The sequence below is a fragment of the Haemorhous mexicanus genome, chromosome 28 (genome assembly GCF_027477595.1).
Source record: "Haemorhous mexicanus isolate bHaeMex1 chromosome 28, bHaeMex1.pri, whole genome shotgun sequence".
NCBI classification, from domain to species: Eukaryota; Metazoa; Chordata; class Aves; order Passeriformes; family Fringillidae; genus Haemorhous; species Haemorhous mexicanus.
Genome location: NC_082368.1, coordinates 2,433,520 through 2,446,014, shown reverse-complemented (window position 1 = coordinate 2,446,014; position 12,495 = coordinate 2,433,520). Strand labels below are relative to the sequence as shown.

General features: G+C 54.3%; 4 protein-coding genes across 4 annotated transcripts; 1 reads left to right on the top strand and 3 right to left on the bottom strand.

Moving 5' to 3' along the window:
* Window positions 1–322: 322 nt before the first annotated feature.
* LOC132339216 (uncharacterized) lies at window positions 323–1,698 on the bottom strand. Its single transcript, XM_059869382.1, is given in 3 exon segments — window positions 323–825; window positions 827–1,119; window positions 1,605–1,698. Coding segments are annotated over 3 exon segments (714 nt in total). The 5' UTR covers window positions 1,657–1,698; the 3' UTR covers window positions 323–456.
* A 221-nt stretch (window positions 1,699–1,919) lies between these two features.
* Window positions 1,920–5,200, bottom strand: LOC132339214 (uncharacterized). The gene is made up of 2 exons (XM_059869379.1): window positions 3,631–5,200; window positions 1,920–2,767 (listed from the first exon to the last, which is right to left on the bottom strand). The coding sequence occupies exons 1-2, from the start codon at window positions 3,677–3,679 to the stop codon at window positions 1,920–1,922; spliced, it is 897 nt and encodes a 298-aa protein (XP_059725362.1). The 5' UTR covers window positions 3,680–5,200.
* An 86-nt stretch (window positions 5,201–5,286) lies between these two features.
* Window positions 5,287–6,674, bottom strand: LOC132339217 (uncharacterized). Its single transcript, XM_059869383.1, is given in 3 exon segments — window positions 5,287–5,614; window positions 5,616–5,908; window positions 6,410–6,674. Coding segments are annotated over 3 exon segments (645 nt in total). The 5' UTR covers window positions 6,462–6,674; the 3' UTR covers window positions 5,287–5,314.
* Window positions 6,675–10,419: 3,745 nt separating this feature from the next.
* LOC132339218 (feather keratin Cos1-2) lies at window positions 10,420–11,648 on the top strand. Its single transcript, XM_059869384.1, has 2 exons — window positions 10,420–10,557; window positions 10,902–11,648. The coding sequence occupies exon 2, from the start codon at window positions 10,923–10,925 to the stop codon at window positions 11,226–11,228; it is 306 nt and encodes a 101-aa protein (XP_059725367.1). The 5' UTR covers window positions 10,420–10,557; window positions 10,902–10,922; the 3' UTR covers window positions 11,229–11,648.
* The last annotated feature ends 847 nt before the right edge of the window (window positions 11,649–12,495 follow it).

Here is a 12,495-nt window from a genome sequence, read left to right as displayed (position 1 = left end):
ATGTGTCTCTCTGCAACACTTGCAGCATTGCCAAATCCTGGCATTTATTCACGATGCTGGAGAGAATACTAACATGACAGGGTCCTCAGGGAATTTGAAATGCTCCTCTACTCCCACAAATTTATTGCTTTCCCTCCCAGATGTTCTACTGTTTCAGGAAGATGCTGAATGCACATCCATAGGTGTTTGGGGAAATCGGAGAAAGAGAAGAAAATGGAGAGAAGTGAATTCCAAATTCGAGTGCGATTGAAAGTACACCTGTGCTACCCATCCCTGAGACAATGCTTCTTCTATTGACTTTGCAGGATGGAATAGGGACAATTCTGCAGAGATAGAGATGGAGATTCCTCTGTTGCCTTGGAAAACCTCACTGCAAACCCCTCTCACCCCTTGACCTTTTGATGCGACAAAACTCCATGAATTAGGCCCTGCGTGCCTGCCAGTGCAGCTCCTTGGTCAGCTCCCAGCCCTGGTGCTCTCAAGGAGCAGCTCTGTGCTTTGCAAAGCCGGCTGAGAGCAGCAGCAGCAGCCGTGGCCGGAGAGCGAGAGGCGCTGGCAGAGGCGCAGCCCGCAGCAGTTCGGTGTGAGGCAGAGTCGGGCTCGGGAGCGAGGGGAGGCCGGGCTGTGTGGGGGGACTGTGTGAGCGCAGGTTGCGGGCGGGCTGGGGGCCGTGCGGGGCTGTGCGCTGTCGGTGGGGCGGGCTCGGGGCAGAGGAAGGAGCTGCGGAGCGGCGGCCCGGGAGGGCGGCGGGCGGAGCGGCAGCGCCCCCTGCTGGCCCCGCCCGCCGCGGTTCGTGCCCGGCCGCAGCCCCGGCTGCTCTGGCCGTGGCCCCCAGCGCGCAGTAATACACGGCCGCGTCCCCGCGCCGGGGCCCAGCGAGCCACAGCGCGCTCGAACGCCGATCTGCCGACACCGACATGCGTCCTTTAGGGGCTCGCACCTCCTTGGCTGCTTTAGCTGTCATGGCCAAGAGTTCGGGGCCTCGGCCCGGCAGCTGACGGTAGAAATAGATGAAATCGCCAGTTCGAATATTGGGGTGTGAGCACTTGATGCTGATGCTGGTGCCCTCGACGATCTCCAGGAATGGCTCCTGCTGCAATTGGGCTCTGACCGCAGCCACTGCCAGGGAGACAAAAGGAACAGATTTCAACTCCTACTTTCTACCCATCTCTGCCTGACAATCCCCAGAACAAAGCCCGTAGAAGCAGTCAGGAGCACGGAGAGATGAGGGAGAACAATTTCCAGAGAACCTTAAGAAACGCAGGAATGAATGTGTCCATGACTTGTTTGTGGAGAGATGACTGAGTGAATGACAGAACGATTTGGAGAGTCACTGGAGAATGGGAGGATGTGGAAGAATGCACGAAAAGGGAAGAAGAATATCAGAAGGGGTAAGGACTGGTTTCATGAGTAATAAAGAAGGAATGTTTGTGCAGGCTTTGGCATAGAACAGAAGTTTGGAATTGATTAGAGGGAGGGATGAAGGGGAGAAGAGCTCTCGGGAAGAGCTCTGTGAAGAAGAGACAGTAGGACGGCAGCCTCCGGGGACCTGCGGGATCACCCCAGCCCCAGACCGCGGCCCCTCTGCCGCCACCCCCGCGCACCGAGCAGCAGCGCGGCCAGCGCCGCCAGCCCCGCGCCCCGACACCGCCGCATGCCGCCGCTCCGCCGGCCGAGCCTCGCTGTGCCCTTGAGCCCCGGCTCTGCTGCGGCCGTGCCGCCTCCTCTGGGCCGCCGCCAGCTCCGCCCCGGCCGGCCTCAGCCCCCGCCTCTCACGGCACCAGCACAGCGAGCGACACACGGACCTCTGGCATGGCCAGGGACAAGAGACAGCTGTGTCCCACCGCACACACCAGCGACACCGCGCGGGGACCAGATCCACCCTGCACACACCTGCAGCGGGCAGCTGCCGGCCCCGCTCAGCCGCTCTCAGGCTGTTTGTGAGCCTGGGCAGCTGCTGCTCTCTGCTGTTCAGGGCCAGGACAGTGCTCGCTGTCCCTGGCATGGTCAGGACATTCCCTCCCGATCAGGGACACACACAGGGCCGTGCTGTCCAGTGGGGAGCCACAGACAAATCCGTGCTTCACGTGTGTCCATGCAAACGGGGCTGCTCCAAGGGCACCCCAGGCAGCAACACACAACCAGGCCTGGGCTCTGCTGAGGACACGTGGGGCCAAAAGCAGCAGGGCTGGAGCGTGGATGGACAAGGTCCCAGGCAAGCACAGGGGATATTTTTCTTTCCTTACAGACTGCACAATAGGATGGAAATGAGTCAAAGTAGTCCAAAATCCTTTCCCAAGGGGAGTGTCAGGATGGACGTAATCAAAACCATCAGACCATCGTACACACGTGTGGATGCAAATTCTGGTGAGCACGGGGGTGCCATCAGGGTCCTTCCCCAAGCTCAGCCTTGCACTGACACATCCCCTCCCTGCCCTGGGTTGTTGCACAGCTGAGGAAGCTCTCTGCACCAGGGTGTCTTGCACAGCACAGAGGTACAAGGCAGTGTCAGAGAGCTCCACTTCCTCCAGCCGCAGGACACTGGATTTGCTCGTGGTGTTCAGGTATGTGGTGATTCGGCCACTGGGCCTGAGGCCAGTCCCTGCTTGATAGGAGATCAGCTGTGGGGCTTGGCCTTTCCTCAGCTGGTACCAGAGCAAGGCAGTAAAATAACTGGTGTGGTATTTGCAGGTGGTGTGGAAGGGCTGTCCCTGCTTCACCGTGACTGGTCCATCTTCCTGGGTGACTGTGTCCTGCCCCGTGGAGCCTGCAAGAAAGTGATGGTGAGCAGCTCCACAGGGAAAGACAATGGGAAACAAATCGAAGTGCATGGAAAGCCCTGGTGGAGAAAGCTCCCTGCCTTGTAGCAGAGTCCTGAGAGATTTTGGGCAGGACTTTGGAGCTGTCTGCTCTGCATCACCGAAAGGAGATCCGGGTGTGTCCCTGCTCCTGCTCCCTCTGCTTAAAGGACCAGGGAACTGCTTGCCAAGAATCAACTTTGTGTGCTGGAACCAGCAGCACTCCAGCTCCCCGACATGCCAAGCGAGTTACAGCAGAAATGTTCATCCCGTTTCTCCATTCATGTCACCCCTAGGAGCTCCTGAGTACACACAAAGCTGAGCTTGGAAAGAGGGAGCCCTGGTTGTGTCCATGCCAGAGAACACTGGAGGCTGTGGCAGAGCTGTGTCAGCCTAGGGGCAGACCGGCGGAATCACCACATCCCCTGTTAATATTTGTGAAGTGACAATCTTTTGGCTCCTGGGCAGGGTCTGACAGTTCCTGGGAATTTACATTAAAATGGGAAGAATGTGGGTGTATCTCAGACAGCTGAGATCTCCTGATGTGACTGCAGGAAGTTCAAACGAGAGAGGCAGAGGGAGCTGGATTAACAGGGAGAGAAAAGACAGAGAAGGAGGCTGAGGTTTCCCTGCCTTCCCTTTTCCTTTACAAATCGAAGAACTTCTTGTGCAAATATAACACCACAAATAGAAGCAGATTTCCGTCAGTTTTTTCCCCTCTGTTCACCGTATTTCCCCAAAATGGTCCGAATTGGGCTATTGAGGGTTTCCTGTGGGCAGAAAGAAGAAGAAGAGAGGAGGAAGAATGCCTGAGGGAAGAGGCAGGACTTACCCAGGAGCTGGCCCAGGAAGACGGTGAGGATGAGATATGCCAGGTGCATGCCGAGAGCAAGCTGCTGAGTGACCAAGTGTTTGCTGAGTGAGGCAGAAAGCACGTCCCAGCCCCGAGAGAGAACAGAGCTGCCGGAGTCCCAGCCCCGAGAGAGAACGGAGCTGCCGGAGTCCCAGCCCCGAGAGAGAACAGAGCTGCCGGAGTCCCAGCCCCGAGAGAGAACAGAGCTGCCGGAGTCCCAGCCCCGAGAGAGAACGGAGCTGCCGGAAACGACTCTCGGCGGGAGCAAAGGGAGAGGCGGCGGGAGCAGGCAGAGCCAGGAGCTGTCCTTGCCGTGCCTCAAATGCTCCTTGTGCGTTTCTGGCTCCTCCAGCAGCAGCCCCCGAGGCACCCTCAGCCATTGGCATTGTGAGCATCCCGTGCCCGTGGGGCCTGAGTGATGGCAAGGGGCTGTTCCCGCTCAGCTCGCAGTGCAGTCCTCTCCTCCGCAGCTGCAATGGCCAGCTCTGCTGCACACCCAGGAATGGGCATTCGGGAGCTCCGGGGCTTCTCTCCCGCTGAGGTTTCTCACCCTCCCGAGGTGTCCTCAGCTCTCTGCGGTCCCTGCTAATCTCTCAATCCAGATGGCTTTTGGAGAACCCGATGGCTGGGACTGCACAGCCTCACAAGCATTCCTTGCTGGGTGCTCCCTAATTCCACATGACCCCCTCAAACCTCCATTATCCTCATGTTCCTCTTGTCCCTTCTTGTCACTGACAAAGCTCAGCATGGGCCAATTCACAGCAGTTTCCTAATGGCCCATCAATTAGAAGCTGGAGAGCTCTGAGCTCTCTCTTTCTCTCCCTTATCACCTACGGTCACATTGGAGTCATTGTGTGCTGTGTTCATCACTTTCCCTTTTCCTTGTCCTTCCCTTGGAAAAGGAAATGTAAGTGATGTGAGCCTTAGAGCACCAGACACTCTCGCCTTTCACATGATCTGAATGTGGCCTCTCCTGAACTTTATCAGCCCCAGGAGCTCCTGAAGATACTGAAAGGCAGCAAGGAAGCCCAAAGGAAATGGGATCTCTCGAGGAGGTCTCAGGGGAGACACCTCATGTAGAGCTCAGTCTTTCAAGTGTCTCCCTCCAACATTTGCAGCGTTGCTAAATCCGGGCATTGGTTCTGCATGCTTGACAGGTTACTAAAATTGGGGGAAGGGAGTTGGCAAAATATTTTCAGAGGGAGGGTGGGTATGAGATAGCCCTTAAATGATATGAAAAGCTCCTCTACTCCCACACATTTATTGTTTTCACTCCCGGATGTTCTTCTATTTCAGGAAGATGCTGAATGCACATCCAGGGTATTTGTGGACACCTGAGGAATAGAAGAAAATGTAAAGAAATGAATTCCAAACTGGGGTGCGATTGAAAGCACACCTGTGCTACCCATCCCTGAGACAATGCTGCTTCTATTGACTTTGCAGGATGGAATAGGGACAATTCAGCAGAGATAGAGATGGAGTTTCCTCTGTTGCCTCGTAAAACCTCATTGCAAACCCCTCTCACCCCTTGACATACTGATGCGACAAAACTCCATGAATTAGGCCCTGCGTGCCTGCCAGTGCAGCTCCTTGGTCAGCTCCCAGCCCTGGTGCTCTCAAGGAGCAGCTCTGTGCTTTGCAAAGCCGGCTGAGAGCAGCAGCATCAGCCGTGGCCGGAGAGCGAGAGGCGCTGGCAGAGGCGCAGCCCGCAGCAGTTCGGTGTGAGGCAGAGTCGGGCTCGGGAGCGAGGGGAGGCCGGGCTGTGTGGGGGGACTGTGTGAGCGCAGGTTGCGGGCGGGCTGGGGGCCGTGCGGGGCTGTGCGCTGTCGGTGCTGCGGGCTCGGGGCAGAGGAAGGAGCTGCGGAGCGGCGGCCCGGGAGGGCGGCGGGCGGAGCGGCAGCGCCCCCTGCTGGCCCCGCCCGCGGCGGTTCGTGCCCGGCCGCAGCCCCGGCTGCTCTGGCCGTGGCCCCCAGCGCGCAGTAATACACGGCCGCGTCCCCGCGCCGGGGCCCAGCGAGCCACAGCGCGCTCGAACGCCGATCTGCCGACACCGACATGCGCCCTATAGGGACTCGCACCTCCTTGGCTGCTTTAGCAGTCAAGGCCAAGAGTTCGGGCCTTTGGCCCGGCAGCTGACGGTAGAAGTGGATGAAATCGCCAGTTTTGATATTGGGGTGAGAGCACTTGATGCTGATGCTGGTGCCCTCGAGGATCTCCAGGAATGGCTCCTGCTGCAATTGGGCTCTGACGGCAGCCACTGCCAGGGAGACAAAAGCAACAAATTTCAACTCCTACTTTCTACCCATCTCTGCCTGAAATCCCCAGAACAAAGCCCGCAGAAGCAGTCAGGAACACGGAGAGATGAGGAGGAAAGCAGTTTCCAGAGGACTTTAAGATATGCAGGAATGGATGTGTCCATCAATTGTTTATGGAGAGATGAATGAGTGAATGACAGAAGGATTGATGTAGTCGCTGGAGAATGGGAGGATGAGGGAGAAAGCAGAAAAAGACAAGAAGAAAATTAGCAAGGGGTATGGACCGAATTTGTGAGTTATAAAGAAGGGATGATTGTCCATGTTTTCGCATAGAATAGAATCAGGCGATTTCTGCTGGGGTTTGGAAAGGAGAAGAGTGCGGGATGAACGGGAGAAGAGCTCTCGAGAATAGGTCTGTGAAGAAGCCAAGCAGGACGGCAGCCTCCGGGAACCTGCGGGATCACCCCATTCCCAAACGCGGCCCCTTCGCCGCCCCCGCGCACCGAGCAGCAGCGCGGCCGGCGCCGCCAACCCCGCGCCCCGACACCGCCGCATGCCGCCGCTCCGCCGGCCGAGCCTCGCTGTGCCCCTGAGCCCCGGTTCTGTCCTCTGACTGTGCCGCCTCCTTTTCTCTCTCTCTCCATCGCCCCGGCTCCGCCTAGGTCTCAGCCCTGCGCTGGCGCCGCTCCGGCTTTCGCCCGCGCTCAGAGCACTCGGGCTCTGCACGGACACAGCTTCGTGTCCTGGCAAATAGACTCTTCCCCTCCCCCAGCAAGGACATTCCAGCGAGAATCAGCCAGAACAGCTCCAGCTGCAGCCTTAGGCAGCAAGAGGACCCTGAACCAGGAGATGAGCAGCTTCCCCGAGTTGCCTCAAGGGCTGGAAACAGCAGCCAGGGATTTTCTGCAGACGGCAGTGAGAAGGCTGAAACCCCATATTCCAGCAGCTGCTCGTAGCTTAGTCTCCGGTTGCAGAGAACTTCCAGAATCTAGTCTGTATTCCTTGTTTCCTTTCCAGGTGGTTCCAGGATTTTCTGAGAACAACTTGGGCAACAGGGGCCAGTTCACTGACGGTTCTTGGTTGTTTGATGTCACACCAAACCTGTGGAGAGTGTTCTCCTTCCCACTACTCACAACATTCATGGTAACATGCAACACTAGTGGTCCTACTGCTGATCCCTGAGAGACCCCAGAGCTGTCTGCTAGCTGGGGTTTGAAGCAATGGCCACAACTCTTTGGGCCTGGTAGGCCAGACAATTTTCCACTCACTTTACCACTCTCTTACTGATCCATTTTGACACCAATATGGTCCTAGAGGAAGGGTGGCAGAGGAGGCTATTGCAGCTGGGTCCCCCCCAGTGCTGCATAAAGGGGAGCAGTCACCTCTCTTGAGCTCCTGGCAACAGATGGTCCAATGGAGCTGGGGATACTGTTGGACTTCTTTGACACAAGAGAATTTTCACTTTCCCTTGCTCAATTGCACGAGTTTCCCTTCAGCCCATTTCTCCTGCTTGCTGAGGTCCCTCTGGATGCTGGCCTGACTCTCTGATGCATAAACCTCTCTTCTCAGTTTGGTGTTGTCTGCGAACCTGCTGAGGGTCCACTCTGTCCCATCACCCACATAATCAGTGAAGTTGATAAACAGGACCCATCAAGTCCTGACCATTTGGATGCACCACCAGCCACTGGTCTCCAACTTTATTTTGTGCTGCTGATCACTGATCCCTGTACCTGGCCAGTCAGTTTTCATTACACCTCACTCACCCAACATCAACAGCTTCTCTATGAGGCTCCTACAGGAATCCACACAAAATGTCAAAGGCTTTGCTCACATCCAGCTAGAGAAGATCCACCATTCTCTCTTCCTCACCACTTTGTCACATCACTAGAGCACTTTGTCAAGAAGATCAGGCATAACTTCCCCTTGGTGAAGCCACACTGACCTGCTCCTGGTGACTTTCTTATCACTTGATGACTTGATTAGGAGAGTTTTCCAGGACTAGCTGCTCCATCACCTTCTAAGGGGCTAATGTGAGGCTGAGAAGGCTGTAGCTCCCTGGGTTCTCCTTTTTCCCTTTTTGAGACAGAAGTGGCATTTGCGTTGATCCAGTATCCAGTCACCATGCTCAGCTGAAGGTAACCAAGAGTGACCTGGCAATGACAGGAGCCAGTTCCCTTACCACTTCTGTGTACATTCCAACAGGGCCCAAATATGTGCAGTTTGCTAAGGATTCACTGACCCCATCTCCTTCCATCAAGGGTGCCTGTTCCCTGATCCTGACTTTACCCCCAGTCTACATCTGGTATTCCTTAAGGCCAGTCTTGCTAAGAAGGACTGAGGCAAAGAAGGCCTTCAGCACCTCAGCTTTTTCTCTATCCTGTGTCACCAGGGCCCTTGTCTCATTCAGCAGCAGTCCTACGCTTTCCTTACTCTTCCTTTTGTCACCTTTGTCCTTATGGAAGCCCCTTTATCATGCCTTTCTTTGTTACAGCTGAATAAAACCTTCCACCTCTTCTCCCCCTTTCTGTATCCCTGGTGCATGACAGGAGAAGGCAGACACCTGAATTGTCCTGGGCTCTGTGTTTGGTGGGATACAGTCAAACCCAGGAACAAGGCCACTTCTTTGAGACAAAGGCCCCTAAGATCCCAATGGAGTGACATAGTTTTCATAGTGACCCAGACTGACATAGTTTTCTTTTAATGGACTCCTGCAGCATGTGGCGTGAGTCCTGTGCTGACGCTGATGTGTTTTGATGCAGAAACGCTTGAGCCTCTCATCTTGTCATGCAAAAGATGCCTTCATTGAGGAATGTACCAGAAATAAAGCAGGAAGTGAAAACACAACCATTTAAGAAGCCAAACCACAGCTCACAGCATTAAATGAGATGTTTTGCATCCAAGATGAATTTGTCAGAAAATGATCACCTGCAGAAGGGATACCTCTGGCAGCCTGAGTCAGTAAAGGTCCATGGTGAAAGCAAGCCCAGCTCTTTCCTCTCTCATTCCCTTCTATTGCCTCTTTCTCCTTGGGAATCAGGTGAGGCTGAAACCCTTTCTCCTCTGCTTTCTCTAAAAGATCTCACCTCAATGGACCACTCAGCTGATTCCAGCTGTCTTCTATGATGGCTCTGTTCCATCACTCCCTCTCCTCAGCTGGACAGAGGAGAGAAAATACAAGAGCCTTCTGGGTCTAGATAAGGACAGGAAAGATCACTCATCAATTACCCTCATGGGAAAACCCAACTCAGATTGGGGAAATTAATTTGATTTATTGCAATCCAGTCAGCATAGGGTAATGAGAAGTAAACCTAAAATCTAAAACCACCTTCCCCCAGCACTGCTCCCTTCTTCTTCAGCTCAACTTCATTGCTAATTTTCTCCTCTCCAAATGATAGGGATTTGGAGTTGTGGTCAGTTCAACACATCTCTGTGGCTCGTTTGTCCTTAGGTGAAGGAACTCTCACACACTTCCCCTATACCAGCATGGGGTCCCTCCCATGGTAGACAGTATCCCCAAAACTTCTCCAATGTGAGTTTTTCACATCGGCTACAGTTCTTCACAAGTCCTGCCTGCAAACCTGTGCTAGCATGGGCCTGTCACTCACATGGCCAGAGGTCCTGACAGGAGCCTGATCCAGCATGAGCTTTTATGGGATCAGCTGGAAAAACCTACCTCCCCTCTTCACTGAGGCTTGCTTCTCTCACATCTTCCCTCCCCTCTCTTCTGGCTGCTGTTCCACAGTAGGTGTTTTCTCCCTTCCCAAACATGTTATCCCAGAGGTGCTTCCACCATAGCTGATGAGCTCGGCCTTGGCCAGTGCTGGATGAGTCTTAAATCCATCTGGTGTTGGCTCCCCCACAACCAAAACCTTGCCATGTAGCCCAAATCCAGAGGGTGCAAGGCAAACAGAGCCAGGCACTTCTCTGAGGTGCCCAGTGATGGGACCACAGGAAACATGTGCAGGCTGGAAGCTCTGTGTGGAACATAGGAAAACCCTTCTTACTGTTGAGGGTGAACAAGCACTGGCTCACATTGCCCAGATGACTTGAGGATTCTCCCTCCTTGGGAGGAAAAAAGGAGAGCTTTAGGGGCAAGAAAATGAAACCCAACAGTGCAGCCCAAATGCCCGAGGTTCTGAACCACAATGAACACTGGAGTAAGTTGGGAGGCATGGAGGAAAGAGACATGGCATATCATTTTGCAATGGTATCATGGCAAATCTCTGGGTGACCAGTCAAGGGCTGAAGCCCTGCGAGCAGCTGCATCCCTTCCAATCAACAAGGCCACAGGCATTACTACCAGTGAGCTCCAGGCCAACTTCATTTCCCTGCATGCACCCATCCAGCACTTGAGCAGAGGATTCCGCAGACACTGACACATTCCTGCCCTGGAAATCTTGAGGCATCTCAATCTCAGCACTCAGAAGAAGCCTCCATGAAGCTGAGAAATGAAAAGGTAGCAACACGGAAAACAAGCACCCAGCCCATGTCATTAGCTGGGATGTTTTCCATATATCATGAGCACCTTAGGAAATTATCACTTTCATAGAAGCCACCTCTGGGCCTGGGGCAACTCAAAGTGACTATAAAAGCCTGCCCGAATTTGTGCTCTCTCATCCACTTCTCCAGCCTCCTTCTTCTTGGGACCCAGGTGAGTCCAAAGCTCTTTCCCCTGTCCTTTTCTGGAGAAGCTGACACATGCTCCTATAGCCTGTGAGAGGTCTTAGTGCTGCTGCTGCTGAGGGGTAAAAGAAGAACTAAGGTCTGACTTAGTGTCAAGGATTTGGCTGAGGGAGCTCTTTATTGAAGAAATATTGCGACACTTTGCAGTACTATGTCAGGATGAGGCTGAAAACCCCTTTCTCTCACTGCCCAGTTTCTCCCTTCTAGCTTAAGCAGGTGCCATTGCAATTCCTACAGTGGGATGATGGACTCATGGCTGATGGCTCCTCACATGTGCCTGTGCTCTGCTTCCTTCCCTTCCCTGTCTCTCAGGTGCATCTCCAGCCCCAAGACATGTCCTGCTACACCCGGTGCCAGCCCTGCCAGCCCTGTGGCCCCACCCCGCTGGGCAGCAGCTGCAATGAGCCCTGTGTCAGGCAGTGCCAGGACTCCACTGTGTTCATCCAGCCCTCGCCCGTGGTGGTGACCCTGCCTGGGCCCATCCTGAGCTCCTTCCCACAGAACACTGTGGTGGGATCCTCTACCTCTGCTGCTGTTGGCAACATTCTCAGCTCTGAGGGAGTGCCCATCAACTCTGGGGGCTTTGACCTCTCCTGCATCACCAACCGCTATGGTGGCAGCAGATGCCGTCCCTGCTAAAGTCACTGGTGCAGCCGTCATGAGGACCCCCAGCAACCCAGAAGCTGATGCTGGACTGAGGACAGAGCTCCTGGCCATCAAATTCAGAGGTGCAGAGCAACCAATGCTGCCCTTCTGAAGGAGGGCAGGCAGGGCTCTCTGAAACCATGGCCAGTGTTTGCTCTCCCTGCCTTAGTCTCTCTTCCATCTCTCTCTTGTCTTCCATACTTCTGGACTGTGAGACTTTCAGAGCCTCTCTGGGGGATCTGCTAACCCCAGTAGGGCAGGTGGATGGATGCCCCGTTGGCTCTCCAGTGTCTGTGCCAAAGTGGGCCCAGACTTGCTGCAGTTGCATGTGGTCTCTCACCACCACCACCAGAAGCCTTCTCTATAAGGGAACTAATTTTCCACTTCAATGACAATAAAGCTTTCTGCATCTCATCCTCAGCCTCAATCTTTTTTTTGTGTCCTTGTCTCAAGCTGCTGAGACCAAAAGGTGTTGCCATGGGTGGTGGAGGAAAAGGTGGGGACACAAGTAGACCATTGATTATTCCCAGAGGAATGGGAGGGTGGAAAATACAGAAGTGGGGTCCATTCAGGCACTGTCCCTTGAAGTTGAGGAAGACATCCCTGACTTCTCCACAGACACAGGGATCAGGCTCAGCCTTCTAACATTTCTGCTCAGATATGACTCCTTGGTCTCAGAGCATGTCCTGCAGATGGGGAGTACAACCCATCTTCAGGACCAGATCTAACAGACTCTGTAGACTCTTCCTACCATCAGGTCACCCACGGGACCTACCCCATCTCAAAGCAAAGCAGGTGTGCCAGGAAATCATCTTTCTGGAGACACAAATTCTGCAGCTGACCAGTGGTGGCCTCTGAGCTCCCCAAGTAGGACAAGCTCACAGGAGGGCCTGAATTCCTGGTCATGTGTGCATGGCTTGCTTCATTAAGCAATCACAACTGAACCCACAGGCTACAGCACCTCCATCCCATGGCTAAACCCCACCACCATTTCCATAGATAGGACAGATAAATAGCAGGGAGATGGCTTCATGGTCAGCAAATAGGCTCAAGCTGAGAACTTTACTCCCATTAGCTGCATCTCCACCTCAAACCAAGTACAGGTCAGTTTTCTCTCAAACACACTGAAGCCTGGGGCACAGGACTTGCAGAAAATATCTCTGCCACATCCAACACCTGTGTGGTGGTCCTGCACAGTGCAGACAGACTCTCCCTGGAGGTAAATCTAACTCAAGATGTCTAGAGGATGAGAAGTGTGTGT

What these genes read in the sequence shown, in the direction of transcription:
- LOC132339214 (XM_059869379.1), bottom strand. Translation starts at nt 3,679, where the DNA reads ATGCACCTGGCATATCTCATCCTCACCGTCTTCCTGGGCCAGCTCCTG. An exon ending in CTTCCTGGGCCAGCTCCTGG is followed by an intron (nt 2,768 to 3,630) that starts GTAAGTCCTGCC and finishes ACTTTCTTGCAG; the next exon opens with GCTCCACGGGGCAGGACACA.
- LOC132339218 (XM_059869384.1), top strand. Translation starts at nt 10,923, where the DNA reads ATGTCCTGCTACACCCGGTGCCAGCCCTGCCAGCCCTGTGGCCCCACC.